Genomic DNA, 27751 nt, shown 5'->3' with positions numbered 1-27751 from the left:
GAGACACATAAATAAAAATAATAAATAAAAATTTAAAAAGCAGCTGCTTTTCATGGACAAAATGGAAGCCCCATCTCTTGCACCCTAGGGGGCTATCCTGTTTATCCAGGGTTTTTATATGCTATTTTTGACACACAGTTCTGGTGATTCAATGCACAGTTGCAGCTGAAATAAGAACAAGCAAGCCAAAAACTCAACACATTTCAAAGCCCCTACTGATGACTCCAAATACAAAGTAGAGGAGTTTTTAGAATATGCCAGGGAAGCAGGATTGACTGCTTCTCAGTAATGCACTGACTTCCCTATGTACCTGACATGTGTGACTGATGTACTTGATGTCCATGTTCCCTTAAAATGTGATGCTAAAATGTCCTCTCTTTCAAAGGAAAGCCTTGTACATAGGACTGAGCCATTGAAAGAAAACGCAGCATCATAATTGTCACCCTTAAAGATAAAATGATTTGATTGTTGTAGTTTCTTTTATTGCTTTATTAAAAAATAAATCTCAGGAGTCAGATACTGTAGGGTTAAGTCAGCCCCTTTAGGGGGCGGGGTTTGCCTCAGGCAAATGCTTACCGATAAATGGGCACGTGGGCGGCGGCTCCTCCCTTTTTCCTTTTTCCTGCCTCCTGTGAAATGGCTAAGCGGAAACCTCGGTTCTGTAAGTTTGTTTAAACATTAAAACTGTATATATATATATATATATATATATATATATATATATATATTCTTTAATATCTGCCTTTGCATTTATTTACTGCCGATACAAGATACTAGAGAATAAAACTAAAAGATCCATGGAATAATGAAGAAATGGTCACCTCACCCTCTTTTCCACCTCCTCCAATAAAAAATAGCCACACATCTCTTCTGATCCTTCCTTATTCCCCCGGTATGTCCCTCTATCTTCCTCTGAGTTTGCCAAAACTATATTGTCCACTCCAGACAGCTGAATATAGACTCTGTCTTCTGAACCAATGTTCAATTCCATTGGCCATCTTGAAGCAACAATATAAGGAAAATATAATAAAATCTTCGGCAACATTTGATGACAATTGTTAAAATAAAGGTAATCTCTGTAGGAGCAAAGGATATGTTCACTGAAAATCAGCCATGTCCAAAGAACTTGGAACATGATCGGCTTTGTTTGTTGACCACTGAATAATTTTTTCAAACATTGTGGCCTCAGATGCAAGATTATTGTGGAAATAATCATTCTGCCAGTAGCTTTGGGGTACAGACTTTTGGGTGTGTCATTGTGTGCTACTTGAGGACAGATAAGTTGAAGGGGAAAGCATGTTCACCCTCTTGCTCTGGCTCGTGCCTGGCATGGGGAGAAACCAAGTGGCAGAGAAGTGGCACAGGAACAGTAGTAACTTTTTCCTTACTGTATCTGTGAGTTACATCCCCTTAATAAATTGGTTTTTTATACCTTCACTTGAACCCCAGCATGAACTGAATGTTATGACCCTCAGCTAGCCTTCTAAACAAAGACTAGATTCAGAGTTCTCATTTTGAAAATAAGAAGGGGAATTGCTGTGGGACAATGGTCTTATATTGTTTTACTAAAACACTGATTGACCAGTATCCAGGCAGGAAATATAGGTGGGGAAACCAGGCAGGAAGTAGAGATGAGGCAATGAAAACAGGAGAATTCTGGGAACAGGAAAGCCTCAGTCTGCAGTTAACATTGAGGAAGCCAGATACTGAGGAAGTAAGATAAGAATGCCTTGCTGATAAAAGGTGCCAAGACACATGGCTAACACAGACAATAATTATGGGCTAATATAAGTTATAAGAGTTATAAGAAGCCTGAGCTAATGGCCAACCAGTTTATAATTAATGTACACCTCTGTGTGTTTCTTTGGGACTGAACGACTACAGGACCGGGTGGGACAGAAACCTATGTCAACATAGAATTACCCCAAATAACTGGCTTTAACAAGCTTTACCCAGTTTATGAGGTGGTCCTCAGTTTAAATGGAAGAGCTATTGGACAGTGGAAGCTAAAGCTCATGAACATCAAGGTAAAATCAGGGGCTATGAGGTTTCCCCAAATAACTTCTTGGTAAAGGCTGTTATGCTGATATAAATAGTCAGGCTACATAAAATGGACACATCATGTTCCTATACTGTACAGCAGCCTTGAATGCTTGGGAAAGGTTTCAAGAGCTAGGAAAAAGAATTAAGTCATATACTAAAGTTATACAAGGCCCAAAGTCAAAATTTTATGCCATTCTTACAGTACTGAGAGATTTTATAGAACCATTCCATATAGTTACTGACTCTCAATACACATTGAAACTGCTGAATTTATTCCTAGTAAAAGAGAATTAACTTTATGTTTTATACAATTACAAGAAATAATCAGGAAAAGGAAACATTCTATGTATATAACACACATTGGATCCCACATGGGTCTTCCAGATCCTCTAGTACAAGGTAATGATAAAATTGACTGGTTATTAATAGGAAGTATGCTTTAGGCCTCAGAATTTTATAAAAAATGCCATGTCTATAACAAAAGTTTAAAAATGGTCTTTCCATCACTTGGCAGAAAGCCATGGAAATTATAAAAACGGTTCTACTTCTTTCTATAACCAAAACCTTTACCTGCAGGAAGTAACCCTAAAGATATGCAAAAAAAAGAAACTTAGAAAAAGGATTTTTTTTTATTTTGGAGAATTAAAATATGTACACCATAGAATATACATGTTTCAGTTTTTCAATGGACAACTGCTTTGAGATCTTTACGGCTAATTTTATTTTTTCTTGCTGTTTTTTGTTTGGAGATTTTTTTTTCATTTATTGAGACAAGGTTTTTCAGTGTGGCTTTGGAGTCTGTCCTGGAACTTGTTCTGTAGACCAGGATGGCCTTGAAGTCAAGAAATCTACCTGTCTCTGCCTCGCAAGTGCTAGTATTAAAGACATGCAGCACTACCACACAGCAAGGCTGATTCTGTAATTACATACTTATTAGAAGTCAAGGCCACTATGGGAATACCTGTAAAAATTAAAGATGCCAATGCTCCAGCATATGTGTCTAGTAAAATAAAACAATTTTTGTATATTATAATACAAAGCCTATTAAAGGTATACTGCAAATCTTAAATTACAAGCAGTTGTAGAAAGATCTAATCACAATCTAAAAGAAATGCTTAATAAAAACATAAGGGGAGCTAAGACTCAGTGGCAATTTGGCTGTGCTCATTTGACTCCCGCCTTTGCAACAAAACTTGAGAACACAAATCTGAGAGACAACAGAGAACAATGGGAAAACACAGTACAGCAATGCAATTAGGTGATTCCAGATGAACTCAGACATGTGAAGGCCACTTTCATTCATACACCAAAACCAAGACAATATGCTATCTACTTTGCTCCAGAGACTGAATCAATGGTGGCATCTGATATAACCCTTGTCTCTGCAAATGTCCAGACTCCAAAACCAGAATAGAACAACTCACAAATCAGACTGACCTTCAGAAACACATAGGCTGGCAATTTTTATTTTTGCTTTCAATTTGCAAATTTAAGGTGGTTGCAGTCTGGGCTTCCAGAGGCCTATCAAGCCTACATTGGACTTGCTCCATCTTGGGCCTATCACCTACTAGTGACCTTAAATTTGTGGCTGCCCTGTCCTTGGACTTCCCAGATATCCAAATCCACTGGGCCTACACTGGAAACTATCCCCAGTCCTGCATCTCGCATCTCCCAGGGGTCTTACTGGAGCCTCCACATTTTGTTGAGGGAAAATATCATGGATTCAATCCAAGTACATAAAAATATTTATTAATTGCTGCAAACAGGACAACAGTCTCTGAAACATACTTGAGATTGCCATGAGAAAAGGGGCAATGGAAAGATTTTCTTTTTTTTTTGATTTTTCGAGGCAGGGTTTCTCCCTAACTTTTGGTTCCTGTCCTGGCACTAGCTCTTGTAGACCAGGCTGGCCTCGAACTCACAGAGATCCACCTGCCTCTGCCTCCTGAGTGCTGGGATTAAAGGCATGCGCCACCACCGCCCAGCTGGAAAGATTTTTAAATGTGCAAATCACAAGATCTTTATTATCTGTATAAACAAGCCAAGAGCTGTTTTCCTCTGCCAACACTGGGTAGTCAAAGTGACATGAATGTGTGCATAAGCAAGAATCAGAAATAAAAAAGCAGGTAGTCATGATAACATAATAAGTAGATGGTCACAACTACACATTTATGAGTGGAAGGGTTTACTGAGCCAGCCATTCCTGGAAATTTTTCTTCCAGGAACTAAAGTCAGAGACAAGTGACTAGAAAATACCAGGATGGATTCCTAGCATAAATGAAGGGGTTATTTTAGTATCATAGCATATTCTGATGTACTTCAAATTGATCTTCAAATTCATAAAAATAAATGGCAAAATATTCATTAAAAAAGTATGATAAGAGATTTCTGGTTTCAGTAAGAATGTTTCAGCTATGTACTACAATAGCAAAATTGCTCATTGTAAAATCCAAATTGTAACCTTTCTTGACCTTAGCAATGAGTTGATGTTATTTGGCAGATAGCTAACTCAAATCTTGAAAGAGTTAGACAGATAAGATGATGTCATCTATGCCTAGTTGATAAGTACTGTATTTGGATGGAGATTGTCTAGGCGACTGTCATGTGTTTATGATCTTACTTTAATTTTCAAGGGCTTGATGTGAAGATTTGTGACATCATCAAAGTTGTTAGGTCACTGAGGTTAGTGCTCTCAGAAGAGACAATTCCTTTTTAGAGTATCTACTTAGTTCCTGGGAGAGTGGGCTTTGACAGAAACAGCAAACCTGGCCCCTTGGTTTCTCTGACCTCCTATCTCACCATGTGATCTCTCCCACACTTAATCACACCCTTATGTTATCATCTGCCTTGGAACTCTCAAGAAACACCATGCATAAATAGCTTTTCTTTTTATTTATTTATTTATTTATTTATTTATTTATTATTGAGAAAAGGAGTAAAAAAAAAAACAAGTTTCCACCTCCTCCCAGCATCCCATTTCCCTCCCCCTCCTCCCACCCTTCTCCCCCTCCCCCCACTCCTTTCCCTCTCCCTCTCCAGTCCAAAGAGCAGTCAGGGTTCCCTGCCCTGTAGTAAGTCCTAGGTCCTCCCCCCTCCGTCCGTATCTAGGAAGGTGAACATCCAAACTGGCTATGCTCCCACAAAGCCAGCACATTAAGCAGGATCAAAACCCTGTGCCATTGTCCTTTGCGTCTCATCAGCCCTCATTGTTTGCCATGTTCAGAGAGTCCAGTTTTATCCCATGCTTTTTCAGTCACAGTCCAGCTGGCCTTGGTGAGCTTCCAATAGATCAGCTCCACTGTCTCAGTGGGTGGGTGCACCCCTCATGGTCCCGACTTCTTTGCTCATGTTCTCCCTTCTTCTGCTCCTCATTGGGACCTTGGGATGGACATAAATAGCTTTTCTAAGGTGATGCATACAAATGTCTGTTTATTCCAGATAAGATACCAGTGACAGACCAAAGTAACAATTCCACTGTCTACCTTGATGAGCCAGTGAGCTTGGTGGGCTCTTATGGGAGCATGGATGAAAGGTTAACAGAATGTGGGTTCCTTGAAAGAGCATATCACCAAAAGGTTTCAGCCCAGAAAGATTGATGACTTCCCAGAGCTGATAGATGGAGTCTCTCCTTTATGTAACATGACAGCCTTTACATAATCTAACATTTCCTAAGACTATGAAACTGGAGCAGAAGTGCATACGGCTGTGGTGGGTAGGAGGGACAGATGAACCATTCAGAAAAGGATCTAATAACCATCCTATCCTTGTTAGATTTTTGTCAACTGGAGTTATCTGGAAGACAGAATCTCAATCAAGAAAATGATCCCAACATCCTGAACTGTAGGCAAGTCTGTAGGACATTTTTTGAATATGATTGTGGGTTGTGCCCCAGTTTGGCAAGTAGTCCTGGGATATAGAAGAAAGCTGGTTGAGCAAGCCACAGAGGTCAACCCATTTAACAGTGTTCATGCATGGGCTCTCTTTCAGTTCCTATCTCTAGGTTTATGCCTTGGAGTGCCTGCTGTAAATACCCTCAATTATAAGCTCAAATAAACTGTTCCTTTCTCAAGTTGCTTTTTGTTAGTGTTTTATCACAACTGCAGAAAATGAAGCATTATAGTCTTGCTGTGTATTCCATATTATGGAACAGGCTGGGCCATTTCATTCTTTCTCTCCAAAGCTTCCCAACATCTCTTCTTTCTGACCCTCCATGTGGTTACTTTTAAATGTCATGTTTTTCTCTCTTTTTCTCCTCCATCTTCTTCCTTCAGTAGTCACTGAGATTTACAGCTTTCTTATCCTGGGTTTTTTTCTTTAAGATTCTAATAAGTTGTCCTTGAGCTAAGCATACAAACAAACAATAATATTTTGTTTTTCTTGGAAGAGAATAATGCTCACTGACCTACCTGGTTGGTTTTTCTCCAGATTTATATTCATGATTATGAAATCTGTTCTCAGTCTCACAGTGGAAGGATAGGTTACCATGTGTAACTTCTAGATCAGTTCCCAGCTACTAGCAAGATTCATGTCGCATGGTGTAACGGCGTAAATGAATGCAGACAGAGTGTAAAAATATATATATAGCTTTAATGTAGAAATAGACTTACAGAACCACCTTTCCAGCGGAGACCAGGAAAGCAGAAGCGGCGGATGGGATTTTGCTCGCCAAATTTATAGGCAGACATTAGCCCGAGGCGAACACGCCCCTTAAGGGGCGGGACTTATCCCTACAGCATGGCTTTGGTATACTAGCTCTGCTAAAATACCCTGTCACATGAAAGATTATCAGACTATATATGAGATGTTTTGAATCAGAATCTCCAGAGTAGGACTATAGTTTTTCACATATGTGTAAAATATGGGCGTGTGTGCGTGTGTGGGGGCAGTGTGGGTGTGTGTGCGTGTGTGCGTGCCCCTCTGTGGCAGTTGATTAAAAGTTATTTCCCATACCTCATTTATTTTGACATTTTGTCACCAGTGGTGGGCATTAAGTAGAACTTTTGCAGTTAGAGACTTACTGGAGGATATATATATATATATATATATATATATATATATATATATATATAATCACTGGGAGAGAACTTTGAGGTTTTACAATCTGGCATCAATTCATGTTCACTATGTTTCTGCTTCATGCATGTGGATGAAATGTAATCAACAATTTTCCAGCTGCTGTTCTGATATGATACCATGCCTCCTCTGCTTATTGCCATGTCTTTACCACCAGGATGGACCCTTTAGCTCTAGAACTGCTCCTTAAGCATAGAACTCCAAGACAAAATAAATCATTTTGTCCTCTGGGTTACTGTTTTGTCTATGTGTTTTATCATAGCAACAGAAAAGTCACTAATGTAATAGGCAATTTTAATACAAACAAAACGTTTTAATCTATGGCAATAAAAAAGTAGAACCACTACCACCCATTATACTAGATCCAATCTCACTAGAAAATACAACATCCAAAGACTTTTGTCCTATTTGTTCTACTTCATATCTTTATTTCAGTGATTATTTACACATATATACATATATATGTATCACATCCAAAACAAACAACAGACAAATACAACACGAATAAATGATGAACTCTGATGCTTTCTCCTACACACTTTGTCTGGCATACACTTGTCTCAGAGAGCTGACAAGAGGAGTGAAGGCTCATTTATTCAATGGTCTTTTCTTTCTTCAGCAAATGTGGAGTTTTTCCAATCCATTCCTATGAATCTTAAAATGCATTCTGTGTTAAGTTTTCTGAAAATAACTTTTTTTTCATTTTTTAATGTCTCTGTTTTATTTGTCAATAATATGAGAGCATGCACAAAGAAGATGTGTGTGCTGTGAAACACATTTTCAAATGAGTAATTCTTTAAAATATAAAACTTAACATGGCCACCAGAGGATGTTATGGATGTTATGTCATGATTCCCATCAGCAGAGACTTCAGGTAAGAATAAAACTATTCAGACTTTGACATTTAAAGAAACCCAGTGTTTCTCGATATGCAGACAACCAATTTCTCTCCTTCCTGTGCCACTCTGCAAATCCTAGACACTTATTTTACTGAGTTATGAATGCTTAAGTGGATACCTTTTTTCCTATTGCAAACTAATTTTCATGCTTTAAATTTGTACAGATAATATATTACAATCCTAGTCACTTATTTTTTTGAGTTGTGAATGCTTAAGTGAATACCTGTTTTTCTGTTGTAAACTAACAAACATTCATGCTTTAAATTTGTACAGACCACATACTCCAAACCTAGCCTCGAATGCACAGCTATACCCTAAGAACAATGCTCCGGTTCCTTTGGATTTGTAGTTTCTTCTCATTACAAAGTCATAGTTGAGCCATTGCTCATCATATGCAAAATATGAAAATCTTCAATGAAAGGACAAGAAAATTGTTTGGAAGCACAGCAACAGGTGTGTCTTCTTTCTTTCTTTAAAGAGGTGTCTCATTGCATGTTCCACCAGCAGGCATAGAATGGTATCCATTTTTATTTAAAGATTCTGGATTTGTTTCATCTATCACTTTCCCATCATTTCCCAGTGTCTTGTTGTCTTTTCTGTCATATTTTTTCTTCATGGCATAAATTAATACAACATATAAAATAAGTACTGGAGTCTTTAACAAAGCATTCAAGCCCAAATAGATGGTTCTAGGGAAAAATGGTACAAATATTACTTTATATTATGTGATATAGCTTATAGTATTTATTTCCAGTATTCAAACCATAATGGAAAAAGTTAAATTATATATAAAAATATTAAATTTCTTAAGTTATAAAATCAGAAAAGAAACACTTTTAGGGATTTTGTCCTTTGAGTCACAAAGGAATTGAGATTATTTCTAAAGAATTCTCAAGACAGAAAAAATAAACTCTGCTGCCTCTAACTTTCTGATGATGAAATAGAGGAATATTCAGATACACCCCTCACCAAGACATCACATCTCACTCAATGAATGGAGAAAGTACAAAGAAATACAGTTGGGTTTCACAGTCCAGATATCCAGGACCACTGAGACTGAGACTTAACCATAAGATTATAGAAAGCCACCTTCCCACCTGTGCCTTATACCACAACCCTAAAAGTCTATAGTAGTCTCTTTACCATAATACTTTATGTCTAATTTAAAAAAAAAGAACCAGAAACACTCATAATAGAAGGAAATGATAACCATGGCTTCATGAGAATGAATAGTCTTCAAACCTAGTCGTTGATATGTCAGAATGATGAGATTATCAGAATGTGGACATGATACTAACAACACCCTAGCAAGCAGCATGGCACCAACTCCATAATGACATGAGGTCTACCATGACTTCACTACCATCATGACACCAATACCATGTGACATCAACACCATCATGATACCAGCTCCAGTATGACAACAATACTAGTGACAATGATTTTCAACAAGAAGAACACTTATTTTTGGTTGGTGGCAAGATGGGTTGGAAGATAGCCTGACAGGGTCTTTTAAACTACAATAATGGAGAATATTCTTCTCCGACATGTATCACTTTATATACATTAGCAATGGAAGGCCACCTCTGTAGTTCTGCCTCGTTGTGGTATTCACTGTTATTTTACTCTTTTGGGGAGTTCAATGGATCTAGAAAACTTCCTTGTGACTGAATGATTAGATCCAGTTTTTTCTTCCAATTTGTATTTTGCCTTTAGGTGTTGCCTAAATTATTTTTTGTTATGTAGAGTTTTAAAATTTAACATTTTCTGCTACAATTTTAAGGAGTTGGACCATTATAAAAATATAATCCTGCATCCCAAGCAGGTTTTAAAAATTCTATTTTGAGTAATATCTGATTTATAATTAATCAACATTTAAAATTACAATTGATTCTTTTCTAAGGAGTATTGTTTCAATTTGTTCTTCCCAATTACAATTAAGTTGTCTTCTCTCCCCAAAAAATAAAATGAATGTTCTCTCTTTTCCCCTTCATGTCCTGCTACAGCATGCAGAGTCAATGATATTTCAGGTATGAGCAGAGGTTTAAGAGATAAAGTCATAATTGAGCAAAAATGTATCTTTTTTACTTCAAACTGCATGACTTTGGCAAGTTATTCACTATCCTTGTACCTTCCTGTCTTTATATTTAAGGTAAAAATATGAATTCATTATTACTTCTACTATCATTAAATGAGATTGCCTGGTGCAATACTGAATCCAAAGTAAGGGTTGCTTAATGATAATGATAGTTGTTAATTTATTATTGTTTTGAAAATTATTTTTTTTTTGGTTTTTTGAGACAGGGTTTCTCTGTGGCTTTGGAGCCTGTCCTGGAACTAGCTCTGTAGACCAAGCTGGCCTCGAACTCACAGAGATCCGCCTGCCTCTGCCTCCTGAGTGCTGGGATTAAAGGCATGCACCACCATTGCCCGGCTGAAAATAATTTTATATGGGGCTACAGAGATTGCTCAGAAATCAAGAACACTGACTTCTGCTGCAGAGAACTTGGGTTCTGTCCTCAGGACTCACATGCTGTCTCACAAACATCTAAAATTCCATTTCTAGAGACTCTGACTTCATGTGACCTTTACTGGCACTACACACATGTAGTGCACACACATGCATGTAGGTAAACGAACTAATACACATTTAAAAAAACTTTAAAAGAGTAAATGACACCATTTATCAATTTGCATAGTCAAAAGACAAAATCCATTAATGAAGTATATGACAACTCACCCAAATAATGTAGAGTTATATATCCTACAAGCCCCTCGCGCTCCACAGCTGGTGACGGACCACTTCATACACGTTTTGTCGATTAAGGCCCCATAATAGATTGGAGCTAGAATTCCTCCTACAACATGAGAGAAAAAGCTATCAACCCAAGACACATACTTCAAATGCAGGTAGGAGGTGTATCACATTGATACCTTATGAATAAAGTAACAGTTGAAAACTTTCTAGGCCAATTCCATTGTCTCTGCAATATTTATGCAAGAATTAATATTAGGAGATTTCTCAAAAGATCATACCATAGAGTAATATCATAAACATCTTTTGTCTATCCCCACTCTTCCAACACATAGAAGGAAGAAGAAATTCTAATTTCTGTAAACTCTGTTCTTATGCCACCAATTAGCTGAAACCTAGCTAGTGAAAAGGAGAGTGTTGTTAGTAAATCATGCCTACATGGTATTTTTTCTTCATCTGAATGATCCGAAATAAATGGTGTAGAATTTTAAGTTTATGACTAGTGGAAATAGCACTTATCAAAATCTTATAGAGGCAGGAGCTTATTCTCTCTCTCTCTCTCTCTCTCTCTCTCTCTCTCTCCTTTTTTTTAAGAAAACTAAAATGCTGGACAGGTGGTCCAATGGTTTAGACATCTTACTGGTCTTGAATGTATCAGCGTTCAGTTTCCAGCATCTACATCAGGGAAGTCACTGCCTATAATTCCAGTTTCAGGGGATCTGATTCCTTCCACTGGACTACATGTCATTTCATGTAGGCAGTGCACATACAGAAAAACATATATACACACATACATATAATTAAAACTAACTTGACAAACAAATAAAATTAAAAATGTTTAAAGGTGAAAAACAAAAACTAAAAATTAAATTTTTATACCAGAAATATCTTGCCTGAGAAGTGCAGGCCCAACATCACAGAATATCCATCTCCTGCCCTGGGATGCTGGCTTCTAAGTTCAGACTCTACCTGCTGACTCTGCAACCAGAGATGTTCTTTCAACTGATTTCATATATGTTTAAATATCTGTTGAAGTGTCTCAAACAATTCAACTTAGGGTTCTTGTGGGTAAATTTTGTTTTTGTGTCTTCTGATTGCAAGTCTTGAATAGCTGGATAGATGAGATAATTTAAGCTAAGAAAAGCTGGATAGGAATAAATCAAGCAAAGGCCGGGCATTTATAAGTAAAAATAAGCTTCCATGTGTATTTATTTGGGAGCTGAGTAATGTGCATCCTAAAGAGACAAAGAGACAAAAGAGTAAAAAAAAATACAGCCAACAACATTTTGGCATACCAACATGTGCACAAATTTCCATGCAGGGCCTAAGAAAGCTGGAAGAAAGATGAAGAGAAAAAGAAAGAAAGAAAGAAAGAAAGAAAGAAAGAAAGAAGGAAAGAAGGGACATGGCTCCTTTAAAAAGTGATGCAGTTCAGCTAGTAGTGCTAAATAGAAACTAGAAATGTCAAGCTAAGCAAAAACCAGTAGTGACAACCCAGGTATAGTTTTCCATAGCCAGAAAGGTTTAATGCAGCTCTGGGTTATGAACTTCCTACCAAGCATGAGCCTTAGGCTTGGCTTTTCTGACCTGAGAAGCAGGCTGAGCCAGCCACCAAAACTGTGGGGGGTCCTAGCCTCACTGTTTAGCAGAGGTTTTTTCTTTTGTTGTTGTTGTTGTTGTTGTTGTTGTTTGTTTGTTTGTTTTTTGTTTGTGCAGAAAAAAGAGCTAAAAATCAGCAGTGAAAGATATCCAGGTGGAAAAATCTGTAAGCAGGTTCTAGTGTGTTTTTCAAGGTGCATGGGCTTAAGAAAGAAAAGAAAAAGAAAATGGCTATAGACAGTCTGAAAGAAATTAGTACTTTTAAGAATTAAGTCTTTAGAGACAGTAAAAGTATTATAAAGGAGAAAGCCATGTAAAGATGGGAAATGTACAAGGAGCCTGGATCCTGTATAGTATTGTGCAGATTCTAAATTTTTTCAATGTTTACGAGCTAACAACAGCTGCTGAGGATTGTGAACTAGACTGCAAAATTGAACTAGCAAAGATACTTTAGGGCTATCTTAACTTTGTAAAAGAAATTTTAAAAATGTATTTGTTAAATGAAAGTTAAAACTGCTTTGGAATTTTGTTTCTATGGGTGATTAGAGGCTATGGATTGGTTCAGAAATAATAGGGATCAGATTTGATCAAAGAAGACATTCTGAAACTTGACAGGTGATATATATCAACAAAGGCTACCTATGGACTTCCCAGGACTTGACCATTATCTCAATTTATTTCAGAGATCCTTAAAATGTCTTTGCCCACAAAAAACAGGAAGTAGTCTAGAGAAAATGACACTACATTCCTAAAAGATCGGAGGTGTGGGGGGTCTTTGTTTATTTGGTTGGTTATGGATATTTTTTATCATTTAGAGGAATATAGTATATTGATACATATTTAAAGTTACTTTTGTTACACTGTATACATTTTTCTTCTCTTGATTAGGTTATTGTACTTATGTGGTTCATTAAAAAATGTAAGGTAAAATTCTTGTTTTTGAAGGCTATTGCTATAAACTATTTGGGATAATCAAGAAACATAGGTTAAAAATAATTTATAACAATCAAATTTCTAGATAGGTTACATTATTTTCAAGGTCAATGAGGTATGCTAATGTTCTTCAGACACTGCAAATATGGTATTTAAAATGCTTTGTTAACATACATTTTTTTCATGCATTGAACACATCTTTCCAGAAAGTTCCTAACTGTGATGGCAAGCTTCCCTTTCTTTATGGTTTATGATGTGTTAAGAGTACCTCTTTTATTCTTCAACTCTCCCCTTAGACCATCAGGAGGCATACTAACTATATAATATGTAGGTTTTAGGTGCAGTTAGGTTTGTGGAGTTTCATTTGGATTTGGAGGTGGGGGGCTGCTAGTATGTATAGAAACTTCCAGCCTGATGAAGCACATAGAAACCCCAGGAGCCTCCCTGCCCCATTTCTCACTTATCATTCTTCCCCGCCCCCCCTTTGAAGATCCAAGGTGGTGTCTCTTATACACGTCTCGAACAATTTATCTCCACTGTCATCAGCCAGAGTTGTTTCTTTTCTTCGTCTGGGAATATATCCCTTCTATCTCCTTTGTTGATCTTTAAATTTATCTTTAAATATTAGTTGTCTCTAATTATATCTCTGCTCCATCCCTAGGTGATTGAGTTTTATTTTTCTTAATTTTGTTATATATAGGCATTTGATGTCTTCAAATCTTATAGAGATGGTTATGCTAGAAGTTGTGAAAGTAACAGCAGACGTCTGCAGACAAAGGGTTATAAGGCACTTCCTTAACTCTCTGTAAATTACATCCTTTGAATATTTACAAATTTGGAGCTTAGGGTTCTAATCTTAACATAAAACTCATAATTTCTTGCGTTTGCTTTCAGTTAAAGTTTACTGTTTATCAAAGATGATGGGTTCTCCTTCGCTTTTGCTTGCTAAGCTGCTAATAAAGTATTCAGAACCTCGAGAACCAGATAGTGGGAAGCCAGACCATCCAGGCTCAGTTTCTGTTCTGGACACACTCAAATTGACCAAGTTCCCAATACTCCCAAATCCCATGAGCCATTACCTAAAAATGCCATGTGTGGAACTGGCCCTTAACTCTGCCTGCTCCTTGGTGCAACGGAAAGGACTTTGGAAACTCCACTCTTTGTGATAATACCTTACAGACAGGAGGATTCCTAAATACAGCCTCATTTCTGCAGTTATCTAATCCAACTCTTTTTCAGGTCACTGAGATTACTTTATATTCTACTATTTTAATTCACTAAAAATAGAAATGATTTTTAAATCTTTACACTTTCTTTAGAATGGGAACTTTTTATGTTCAGCCTTTAAGCTTGGCATGGATAGTTACTAACTGAATTTGACATGTTTATCATACCTAGTGTACGAACAACCAGCGCATGGAAACCCATTGCAAGTGATTTCAATTCAGGCTGGACAGTCCTGCAATAAGATAAAAGAAAAGAAACATTTAAACATCTTCAAAATAAATTCTAAGTTAAATTTAACCTTGAAATTGTTGTTGGTTTATCTTTCCTTATGGCTAGATGAAAGCCCTCTAGGTAAAGGTATCATTCCAAGCTCTGAGAGGCAAGTATTTCTGTGATAAGAATTACTCTAATTCACTAATTCACTGTGCTATGATTTTAAGAGAGTCCAGCAAACATTTCACCTAATCAAAAAAAAAAATTATGTTGTGACTCAGTAGCCCAGGCTGGCCTTGAACTCACAGTAACCCTCCTGCTTCAGCCTCCTAAATTGCTGAGCTTACAGATGTGAGTAACCAAACCAGGTTGCATTTTTATGCCTTATTCTGTAAACATGCTGCAAGAATATCTGTAGTAAGGTTTATTATGTCTACAAAGACATTGATTTCCTATGGCCCATTCAGTCCCGAACCTGGGAAAATACCAGACGCTTGCTTCTAGATATAGGTCTCAGCATGCACTCTGTTTCCTAATTTCTATTGCTGATGTTAACAGAGATGTTTATTAATGTGGGTACACAAATCACATATTATAATCAGAAAAGTTCAGAAAGTTATGTATTCTGGACTGTCTTGTATAGAGTCATTATGTTAATGATAGAGAACATTTATCACCATTCTCAGTAATACACTCATTCAGGGCTGGAGAAGTGACATGGCATTAAGAATCCTTGCTGTTCTTGTGGAAGATCAGCTCTTAGTTCCCAGTACCCACACTGTGTAGCTCATAATGACTTGTAACTTTAGCTTCAAGGGATGCACCACCCTCTTCTGGCTTCTTCAGGCACCTGCACTCACATACAGATACCCCTATACAGAAACACACATACACAGATACCCCTATACAGAAACACACATATGCATATGTAAAATATAAATAGATCTTAAAGAATGAATTTTTAAAAAAGAAATAGGGTTATCAGTCAAGGAAAAATTTAAGTCCAATAAATTCCTAACACAAAACTTTCAGGAGAACTGGGACACCATGGAAAAAAAGCCCAAGAATAATAGGGATAGAAGAAGGAGAAAAAAAAATCTAACTCAAAGACACAGAAAAAATATTCAACAAAATCATAGAACAAAACTTTCATTGCCTAAAGAAGGACATACTTATAAAGGTACAAGAAGTTTACAAAACACCAAATAGACTGGACCCAAAAAGAGTCCCCTCAACATGTAATAACCAAAGCATTAAAATAGAGAATAAAAAATAATTTTAAGATCTGAAAAGGAAAAAGTCTAAGTAACATATATAGGCAGACTTATCAGAATTACACTTGATTTCTCAAAGGAGACTCTGGAGGCCAGAAGGGCTTGGACAAATATTTTACAGAAATAAGGTACTATGGTTGCCAGCCTAGACTACTGTATCCAGTAAAACTTTCCATCTACATAGATGGAGAAAACAAGCTATTTCATGACAAAACCAGATTTAAACAATACCTATCTGCAAATTCAGCTCGACAGAAAGTACTAGAAGGAAAACTCTAAACCAAGAAGCTCTGTTATATCCACAAAAACACAGGGGTAATCTCACAACAACAAAACCCAAAGAAGGGAAACTCACACACTACCATCACCACCACCAAAATAAAAAAAAATAACAGAAATTAACAATCACTGGTCAATAACATATCTTAATATCAATGGACTCAATTAGCCAATAATAAGACATAGACTAAGAGAAACAGTATTCATTTTTCTACTGCATACAAGAAACATAGCTCAACTTCAAAGATAGAATTGCCTCCAAGTAAAGATTATGAAAAATTTTTTTCAAACCAATGATCCTAAAAAGTAAGCCAGTGTAGTTATCTTAATATCTAACAAAATTAAGCTTCAACCTAAAATTAATCAAAAGTAATAGAGGACATTCATATTCTCACAGGAAAAAAAATCCATCAAGAGGAAAATAATGACATCTTAAATTTTGCATGCAAATGGAAAGAATTAGAAAACATTATCCTGAGTGAGGTAATGCAGACCCAAAAAAATGAATATGGTATGTACTCACTTGTAAGTGGATACTAATCATAAACAACAGGCAATGAGCCTATAGTTTAGGATCCTGGAGAAACTAAATAATAAAGTGAACCCAAAGAAAAACATATATAGATCCACCTGGAAATAAGAATCAGACAAAAATTTGGGAGCAGGGGGGCAGGAGATAAGATGAAGGGGAGAAGGAGGGTTGAGGAGAACTTGAGGGAATGGGAAAGTTAAGATAGAAGAAGGACAGATATGAGAGCAAGGAAAGAGATATCTCGATTGAGGGAGCCATTATGGAGTTAGCAAGAAACCTGGCTCTAGAAAAATGCCCAAGAACCTACAGGGATAACCCCAGCTAAGACACTAAGCAATAGAGGAGAGGGTGTCTGAACCTACATTACCCTGTATTCAGACTGAGGATTATCTAAAATATCACCATAGAAACTTCATCCAACAACAGATGGAACAGAGGCAATGATCCACATTGGAGCACTGGACTGAGCTCCCAAGATCCAGTTGAAGAGTGGAAGGAGTGAGAGTATGAGCAAGGAATTCAAGACCATGAGTGGGTCAACCACTGAGACAATTTGCTTGAGCTAATGGTAGCTCACCAACTCCAACTGGACTGGGAGTGAATGAGCATGGGTACAACCAAGCCCCTCTGAAGGGGTTGACAACTGAGGCAGACAGAGGGACCACTGATAGTGACACTGAGATGTGTCTCTCCTGCATATACTGGCTTCATGAGATTCGATTCTCTTTGGATGTAAACCTTGCTCAACCTAGATGTAGTAGGGAGGGCCTTGGACTTTCACGGGGTGGGGTGCATGGCACTCTTTTAGGGGTGGGGTGAGGGTTTGTGGAGGGAAAGGAAGGGGACTTGAGGAAGGGAGGGAGTGGGAATTTGGATTGGTATTTTTAAGTAATAATAAAAAAGAAAGAAAAAAGAGGAAGTCTCAATTCTTAACATATATGCTCCAAAAACAAGGTTACCCCGCATTTGTAAAAGAAACATTAAAACTTAAATCACAATCAAACCCCAAATATTAATGATGGGAGACTTCAATACCCCACTCAAACCAATGAAACGTTCAGCTAGAGAGAAACTTAACATAGAAATGAGGGAACCTACAGATGCCATAACTCAAATGGACTTAACAGACATCTATGGAACATTTCACCCAAACACAAAAGAATATACCTTCTTCTCAACACCTCATAAAACTGTCACAAAAATTGACCCACATACTTGGTCACAAAGCAAATCTCAACATATATTTATTTATTTATTGAGAAAAGGAGAAAAAAAAACAAGTTTCCACCTCCTCCCAGCCTCCTATTTCCCTCCCCCTCCTCCCACCCTTCTCCCCCTCCCCCCACTCCTCTCCCCCTCCCTCTCCAGTCCAAAGAGCAGTCAGGGTTCCCTACCCTGTGGTAAGTCCTAGGTCCTCCCCCCTCCATCCATTTCTAGGAAGGTGAACATCCAAACTGGCTAGGCTCCCACTCAACATATATTTAAAAAGTTGGAACAACACTATGTATCATACTGGACCCCCATGGGATAAAGTTAGAGTTCAACAACAACACAAATGAAAAAAAATACCCTACAAAATAATGATGAAAACTGAACAGTTCTCAACTGAGCCACAACTGGGTCAAGAAAGAAATAAAGAAATCAAAGATTCCCCAGAAGTCAACAAAAAGGAATCCACAACATACCCAAACTTCTGGAATACAATGAAAGCAGTGATAAGAGAAAAGTTCATTGATGTGGGATTCCCCTCTGTATGCTGTGATTACCATTAATGAATAAATAAACTGCTTTGGACTTATAGCAGGGCAGAACTTAGCTATGCAGGGAAAACTAAACTGAATGCTAGAAGAAAGGAGGCAGAATCAGGAGAAGCCATATAGCCATGCTGGAGCCAGTAAGCCACAGCCACATGGTGATACATGGATTACTAGAAATTGGTTAAATTAAGATGTAAGAGTTAGCCAAAAAGAAGCTAGAGCTAATGGGCCAAGTAGTGATTTAATTAATACAGTTTCTGTGTGGTTATTTGGGATTGAGCAGCTGGGAACCAACAAGAGGCTTCATTTCAACAAATTGGTGCTGACGTAACCAACTAAAATCCACTTAAAACTTAAGAAGTCTTGCAAAGGAATTCTAGACACTATAAAACAAAGTTTAGCCACATTGGTTTTCCAAGTGGGCTATGCTTGCTGGTGGCAAGCTGTGGCTCCTTTAAGAGAGGTCTTAGTGGTTCAGCTATAGCAGAACAAAAGCTACACCATTTTAAAACCCAGCTTTCTGGGCCATGCTGCCAGCACAAACTCTGGCTATGGAGCATTTGTATGGTATTTGTGGGCCAAGGTGTTTGGAATCATGCCCATAGCTCAGCTCTCCCCACCTGGGCAGGCAGCCGAAACAGGTCTACTAGGCATGCACAAGCAGGAGAGCATGGCAGAGTTCTGCCACCATACACAGAGATATTTTCAGGCCATGCAGTGTGCTGCATGGCAGATTTAGCTTTTACTCAGAAAAAAAGGTTTATATGCTGCATGGTGCTAACCAGAGTTTAGGTGGTAAGGATGGCTCCCTCCCAGCAGTGCTAGAGCCTGAGGTGAATTGCCTCCACCATATTTAATGCCTGAGAGAGGTAGAGCCTGCTCCCAAGGCCACTGAGACTAAGCTCCTTAGAATCTTAAGAAAGGTTTCTGGTCAGAAAGTAATTACAGATATGTAATAAAGACAAATACAGATTTAAAAAAAAAACCTCTAAATGGGTCGTGATGTTGGATAATAGTATGTAGGCATGGGAGAGAGAAAAAAGTATAGAGAGTTGAAAAAGAAGTAGTTTAAAAAGACATAGTCTTTAAAGAGACAGAGTACAGACAGTCCTAGATTAAAAAGAGTATAGAAAAATAAGTCATATAAAGATGGAAAATTGACAGAGTATAGACTATATATATTATTGGGATTTCTTTGATTTTTCTTGACTGTGAAGTAGCTAAGTACAGAGAGATATTTTACTGTACAGGCTGCTAAACTAAACCAGCATATATATTATAAAGGTATCTTGGATCTAAGGATCTGTTGCTTTAGAAAAGAGGCTCTTATTTTGTTTCCACAGAGGATAAGAACCTGTAGATTGCTTCCAGATTAGTATGGTTTGATGGACCAAGAGCCCCTGAAAAGTTACCTTGAACACTCCTTCTTCAAAAAATTACTTCTCTCAATAAACAGTAGGAAGCAGTTTGGAGAAAACTATGCCCATATCCCAAATATTGTTTATAAGTGTTTGTTTATATTTAAAGGGGGATAGACTATAGAGATGGATACTTTGCATTAGTATGGACCTTGGTTTATTGATACAAATTAAAGCTCAATTCTGTTATATGTTTATTTCTGCTCTTGATTAAAGTATAGTGTTATTTCATTTAAAATGAAATGTATAATTAAAAAATATAGGTTAATAAATAGTCACTTATAATAGTCAAACTTATAATCATGTTAGTTAATTTTTAAAGATACATAGAGATGTATTTCAGTTAGGTATTCTTCAAATCTTTCAGAGACCTTCAGAATATTGCATTAAAATGTTTTAAGAAATTAAGACTTTTCATGACAGTGAGACACATCTCCTCCTGGCAGCACCAATTACTTCAAGAGAAAGATGAATATTGAAGCAGCTCCTTATGGCATTGGTTAGCCATTTGGGTAAAACACTGCTCTTGCTTGGACAGCTTAGGACATGCAGGATCCACAGAGAAATGACTGATGAACTTGACTAAAGGAAAGACAATGCTTTGGGTTTTTTGTTTTGTGAAAGAGTCTGCTAGACATTCTGCAGGACACAAAAGAAAGTGGCTGAAATTTCTAACTACAGGGAAATGTCTGCCCAATACTATGGGCCAGTAGGCTGAAGATGGATGTCCCAAAGGTACAGAAGAGCTTTGGATGTGTATCCAAGCAGCAAGATGTCTCTATCAATTACAGAGTTTTGGAAGTTGCAATACAACTTCCAAATACAATGCATTTCCTATTTACTTAGATAATATTATATCCTTCTGGAGTTTTTGATGGAGTTGAAGAGTAGATAGTAATAATTATAGTTTTCCTTAGTTATGATAGAAGATAATATAGATATAAATGTTGTGGTTGTAATTCTTGCTTGACACTTGTTTTGTTATCTGCAATTTTACTATGATAAAGTTAAAACCTTCTTTTTTATTTAAACAGAAAAAGGGAAGTGATGTGGGATCTTCCTCTATATGCTGTGATTACCATTAATGAATAAAGAAACTGCTTTGGACGTGTAGCAGAGCAGAACTTAGTTAGGCAGGGAAAACTAAGCTAAATTCTGGGAGAAAGGAGGTGAAGTCAGGGAGAAGTCGTGTGTGCCCGCTGGAGCCAGAAGGAACTTTACTGGTAAGCCACAACCACATGGTGATAAACAGATTACTACAAATGTGTTAAATTAAGATGTAAGAGTTAGCTAATAAGAAGCTAGAACTAATGAGCCAGGCAGTGATTTAATTAACACGGTTTCTGCATGGTCATTTTGGGGCTGAACAGCCAGAAACTAACAAGCAGCCTCATTACGAGAGTTCATAGCACTAAGTTCCTACATAAAGAATTTGGAGAAATCTCACATTAGTGACTAGACAGCACACCTGAAAGCTCTAGAATAAAAAGAAGCATACTCAACCAAAAGTGACAGATGGCAGAAAATAATCAAATTCAGTTCTGAAATCAATAAAATTGAAACAAAGAGTTGCTTCTTTAGGAAATCGACAAGATAGTCAAACCCTTATTCATATAAAGAAAAAGGCAGAGAGCAAATGTCCACATTAACAAAATCAGAGATGAAAAGAGAGACATAATAACAGACTCAGAGGAAATTCCAAGAATTGTCAGGTTATATGCTCCACAAAATTGGGAAATCTAAAAGAAATGGATCACTTTCTTGATAAGTACCACAAACCAAAATTAAATCAAAAGTAGATAAAGAACTTAAACAGACCAAAAAACACCTAAGGAAATAGATGTAGACATAAAACATCTTCTGATCCATAGAAAACCCAGGAATAAATAGTTTCAGTGCAGAATTCTATCAGAATTTCAAAGAAGAGCTAATACCAATACTCTCCAAATTGTTCCACACAATAGAAATGAGAAGAATATTGACAAATTCTTTTTATGGGGCTACAGTTACCTTGATACTCAAATCAAACAAAGATGATACAAAGAAAAGTTAGTACAGAACAATCTCACTCATGAACATTAATGCAAAAATTCTCAGCAAATACTGATAAAAACTGAATCCAAGAACACATTTAAAAAAATCATCCACCATTACCAAGTATGCTTCATCCCAAAGATTCAAAGTTGATTCAATATACAAAAAAAAATCTGTCAATGTAATCCACCAAATAAGCAAACTGAAAGGAAAAAAAATCCCATACTATCATCTCATTAGATGCTGAGAAAGCCTTTGACAAAATCAATCACCCCTTTATGATGAAGAATCTGGAGAGAACAGGTATACATTGAGCATACTTAAACATAATCAAAGGCAATATAGAGCAAGCCATTAGCCAACATCAAGTTAAATGGAGAGAGACTCAAAAATATTCCATCAAAATCAGGGACAAGACAATGCTGTCCATAATCTACATATTTCTTCAATAACTTGAGGTTATAGGTAGTGAAATAAGGCAACAAAAGAGATCAAGGGAATATAAATTGAAAAGGAAGAATTAAAACTTTTACTATTTGCAGTTGATACAATGGTATACATAAATGACCACAAAAATTCTACCAGGGAATTCTTTTTTTTAAGATTTATTTATTATGCATACAGCATTCTGTCTGCATGGATGTCTGCACACCAGAAGAGGGCACCAGATCTCATTACAGATGGTTGTGAGCCACCATGTGGTTGCTGGGAATTGAACTCAGGACCTTTGGAAGAGCAGCCAGTGCTCTTAACCTCTGAGCCATCTCTCCAGCTACCAGGGAATTCTTTTTTTTTTTTTTTTTTTGGTTTTTCGAGACAGGGTTTCTCTGTAGCTTTTGTGCCTGTCCCAGAACTAGCTCTTGTAGACCAGGCTGGCCTCGAACTCCCAGAGATCCGCCTGCCTCTGCCTCCAGAGTGCTGGGATTAAAGGCGTGCACCACCACCGCCCGGCTTACCAGGGAATTCTTACAACTGATAAATTCCTTCAGTAATGTGACTGGATGCAAGATTAAGTAAAAACCATCAATAGCCTTCCTATGTACAAATGTTAAATGGAACAAGATAGAAATCAGAAAAAAAAAGTTATTTATAATAGTCACACAAAATAAAAAATATATTGGGGTGACTCTAACCAAACAAGTGAAAGATCTATAAGACAAGAATTTTAAGTCATTGAAAAAAGAAATTGATGGTTTCACAAAATGGAAAGATTTCTCATGCTCATGGATAGGTAGGATTAACATAGTAAAAATAGCCTTTTTACCAAAACCAGTCAACAGATTTAACACAATCCCCATAAAAATCCCAACATCATTTTTTACAGACCTAGGAAAAATTATACTCAACTTCATATGGAAAAGTAAAAAGCCCAGGATAGCTAGAACACACCTTACAATAAAGGAACTATCTGGAGCTGTCACCATCCTAACTTCAAGCCCTACTATAGAGCTACAGTAATAAAAACAGTTTTGTATTGGCATAAAAACAAACAAGTGGATCAATGGAATTGAATCAAAGAACCTGATATAAACCCACATAAATAAAAGAACACCTGATATTTGACACAGAATTGTAGGAGGAGGGCCTGCTTGTTTATCCCACCTAGCTGGCTAGCTTAGTGCCAGAATAATCACACAGAAACCATATCCATTAAATCACTGCTTGGCCCATTAGCTCTAACTTTTTATAGGCTAACTCTTACATCTTAGTTTAACCCATTTTTATTAATCTGTGTATTGTCATGTGACAGTGGCTTACTGGCTAAGTTTCGGCAGCATATTTTACTCCGATGGCGGACCCATGGCATCTCCCTGACTCTGCTTTCTTCCTCCCAGAAGTTAGTTCCATCTTCCCTGCCCACCTAAGTTATGCCCTATCAACAGGCCAGGACAATTTCTTTATTCATTAATGGCAATCGCAGCACATAGAGGGAACTCCCACATCACAGAATTCAAAAATTTATAACAGAAAAAGGAAAGTATCTTCCTCAAATGGTGCTGGCATAACTGGATGGCAACATGTACAAGAAAGCAAATAGATCCATATCTATTGCTGTGCACAAAACTCAAATCCAAATGGACCAAAGACCACAACAAAATCCAGTTACACAAAAGCTAATAGAAGAGAAAGAAGGAAGTATCCTTGAACATGTTGGCACAGGAAACTACTTCCTGAATATAACACCTGTAGCACAGACACTGAAATTGACAATTAATAAATAGGACCTCATGAAACTGAAAAACTTCTGTAATGCAAAGGGCAATGTCAATAAGACAAAACAGCAGCCTACAGAATGGAATAAGATTTTCAAAAAGCACACGTTTGACAGAGGGCTGATTTCCAAAATACATAAAAAACTCAAGAAACTAGACATCAAATTACAAAATAATCCCATTTAAAAATGGTATACAAACTTAAACAGAGAATTCTCAACAGAAGAATCTCAAAAGGTTGAGATACATTTAAAGAAGTGTTTAGCATCCTTAGCTATTAGGGAAATGCAAATCAAAACTACTCTGAGGTACAATATTACACCTGGATAAGATAAAAAATGCTAATGACAGCCTATATTAGAGAGGATGTTGAGTAAGGGGAATACTTCTCTACTGCTGGTGGGAGTGCAAACTTTTAGAGTCACTTTGGAAATCAGTATGGCCATTTCTCAGCAAATTAGGAATCAATCTACCTCAAGACCCAGCAAAACCACTATTGGGTATATACCCTGAGGATGCTCAACTATACCACAAGAATACTTACTCAACTATGTTCATAACAACATTATTCATAATAGCAGAACATATAAACAACCTAGATGGTCCTCAACCAAAAAAATGGAAAAAGAAAATGTGATATATCTATACAATGGCTTGTTTTTGAGCTGTAAAAAAAAACAATGGTATCTTGATATTTGCAGGCAAATGGGTAAAACTAGAAAAATAATTTTGAGCGAAGTAACCCAGACACAGAAAAAGAAATACACTATATATTCACTCACAAGTGGATATTAGATATAAGGAAAAGGATAACAAGTCTATAATCTTCAACCACACAGAGGTTAGGTGGCAAGGAAGACCCAGAGAAAAACTTATGAATCTCCCTGGGAAGATGAAATGGAAAAGAATGTCCTGGTAAACTGGGGGTAGGGGGAGTAGATGAGAAGGAAGAAGGATAAAGAGAGTCAAGTTGGGAGTGGGAGAGAATGAGAGAGTAGCAAGAGAGATACCTTAAAAGAGGGAGAAATTGTGGGGTTGGGGAGAAATCTAGTGCCAGGAAAATTCTAAGGAGTCCACAAGAATGATAGGGTCATTCTAGGATTCCTGGAAAGAGTTGTTGTGGGATTTCCCTCTGCATGCTGTGAATATGATTGGTTAATAAAGAAATCTGTCTTGAGCCTATGGCAAGGTAGATCAGAAGTAGGCAGGGAAGATGGAACTGAATGATGGGAGAAAGAAGGGCAGAGTCAGGGAGAAGCCATGGAGCCACCACCAGACTCAGGCATGCCAAAACTTTGCCGGTAAGCTATTGCCATGTGGCAATACACAGATTAATGGAGATGGGTTAAATTAATATGTAAGAGTTAACTATTAGGAGGCTAGAGCTAATTGGCCAAGCAGTGATTTAAATAATACAGTTTTATGTGATTTTTTGTGTTGAGAGGGTGCCTGAACTGGTCTTCCTTGTAATAAGATTGATGACAACCCTAATTGTCATCATGGAGCCTTTGTTCAGTATCTGATGGAAGTAGATGTAGAGATCCATGGCCAACCACTGGGCTAAACTCTGGGATTTCACTTGAGGAGAGAGTAGAGAGATTATGTGAGCAAGGGAGTTAAGATCATAATGGGGAAACCCGCAGAGACAGCTGAACTAAGCATGTTGGAGCTTACAGACTCTGGACTGACAGTTGGGGAACTAGCATGGGATCCATGTTCATCCTCTACATCTGGATGACAGTTGTGTGACCTATCCTCTTATGGGCTGCTGGCAAGACAAAACCTGTCCATGATACGTGGGTTGTTCCTTTGTAACCTATTCCTGTGGTAGTATGCCTTCTTCAGTCTTGGTGCCCAAAGAGGAACTATATCAGCTTGATGTACCATGCTTTGCTTATTCCCATGGGAAGCCTTACACCATCTGAATGGAGATAGAGGGGGATTGGATGGAGGGGAGGTTTGGAGGAGAGATGATGGAGGGAGTGGGAGGAGAGGAGGGAGGGAGAACTATGGTTGGTATGTAAAATAAATGAAAAAATGATGAATTAAAAAATAACACAGCTCACCACAATGTCTTAAAATACAGGCTAGGAAGTATGGGCAGAGCAACTGTTTAAGGTGTGCTTGAAGTGAATGGTCAAGGGCATGTTGACTAACGTAAGTACCAGAGTACAGCAGCATGGAGATTTGCACATGACATATCAGGCAAAAGACTGCTCCTGTTCCTCACATATACTTCCTGACCTAGAAGTACCCTCCTAGACCAAGATACAGGAAACTTTGCTTTGACTGTGGTACAAAGGTTGCAGCCTGAACTTGGCTTGAAAAACTGGAAGACTACATGGGACATCCATGGTTGCTTTTTTTTGACCAAGAGCCTCATGTCAGTACATGAATACCCACTTCTGACCCTTGTAAAAATCATACCCAACTTTTTTCTTTCTGCTTCCTTTATATTGTTAGTAAAATAAAGAGAATATTAATACTGAGGGGAAAAAAGTAAATGTAAGCATCTGGGGGTGTGTCTCCAAAATTCATCTGCATTTCCATCTGTGATCATACAGGTAACAGCAGGTTCTTGAAAGCATAGGCAACTTACCTAATCTCCGTGTAGGAGTGGGAGGTACTTGAAGACTGATACCAGACGTAATTATCTGAACTGTAAATGGGCACCCACCCACACATGAGCCTGCTCCACATGTACACCCCACAAAGAAATGCACACACGTATGAAAAAAAAACAAAATATACTCACTTCATCAGAATCATCATTAAACAGGTGCTTCCCAATGCAATAAAGAAAGAATTTAAGACTTGCAAAGCTATATAAATGTAATATTTGTTTTTGCACTTGTTTCTTGGGCATTCACCCAAACGGGCTGAGAAATTGCTGTTCAGGAGATCAGAATCTCTGATACAACTGCAGTCATAGAATACCTAAGAAACAGATTTGAAAAGTTACAGAACATGCTTGCAAAATGTGACACTGCTATAAATATGTCCCATTATATTTTTTAAAGTTTCTTCCATTCTTAAAGTGTGTTTACAGTTTTAAAACTTCTAAAACATAGTTGTTTAACAACTGAAAACAAAACAATATAATTCTCTGTATTTATTTCTAGACAAGAAAATTTAATTGCTCCGAATAATTCATTTCCAATGTCAAAGTTATGAAAGAATTGAAAAAAGAGTGTTTGAAACTGTTCATAGTTTCTTCATTCAGACAAATTCTTTTCTATAGTTGCCTTTCTCTAACTTTTATCTTCTGTATTACATTTACTTACTCCATTTAAAACTTACTACAATGTGTCAGTCATATATCTTGTGGAAGGGTTTCCCAGAGACTAAAGACATTTGATAGCTTCCATTGGGGCCAAATTCTGAAATGAAAACCACCTACACAAACGTGTTGAACCATACAGGGTTGGGTGGGAAGCAGGGATCATGCCATATACGGCAGTGCATGTCTATAATTCCAGCACTTAAGAAGCCGAGGCAAGAA

The 27751-nt window shown here is 37.4% G+C and overlaps 1 protein-coding gene across 3 annotated transcripts in view; it reads right to left on the bottom strand.

The window, feature by feature from the left end:
- Nucleotides 1–5371: 5371 nt before the first annotated feature.
- The window catches only part of Slco1b3 (solute carrier organic anion transporter family member 1B3), a 59543-nt gene continuing 37163 nt past the window's right edge, over nt 5372–27751 (bottom strand). For 2 of the 3 annotated variants that reach the window (XM_041637975.1, XM_041637993.1), the window contains 4 exons: nt 27005–27186; nt 14697–14761; nt 10756–10873; nt 7524–8704 (listed from right to left, as the gene is read on the bottom strand). In XM_041637975.1, the coding sequence (XP_041493909.1) occupies nt 8488–8704; nt 10756–10873; nt 14697–14761; nt 27005–27186 (582 nt within the window). In that variant the 3' untranslated portion in view covers nt 7524–8487. Of the gene's footprint in view, nt 5422–7523; nt 8705–10755; nt 10874–14696; nt 14762–27004; nt 27187–27751 lie in introns of those variants that run through there. The other variant, XM_041637984.1, reaches the window with a different exon arrangement.

The sequence above is a fragment of the Microtus oregoni genome, unplaced genomic scaffold, assembly GCF_018167655.1.
Source record: "Microtus oregoni isolate MIOR12 unplaced genomic scaffold, Mior012 000002F_ref0000024, whole genome shotgun sequence".
In the NCBI taxonomy this organism is placed as follows: Eukaryota; Metazoa; Chordata; class Mammalia; order Rodentia; family Cricetidae; genus Microtus; species Microtus oregoni.
Note: the sequence above shows the minus strand (reverse complement) of the source record. Positions and strands in the feature narration are given on the sequence as shown.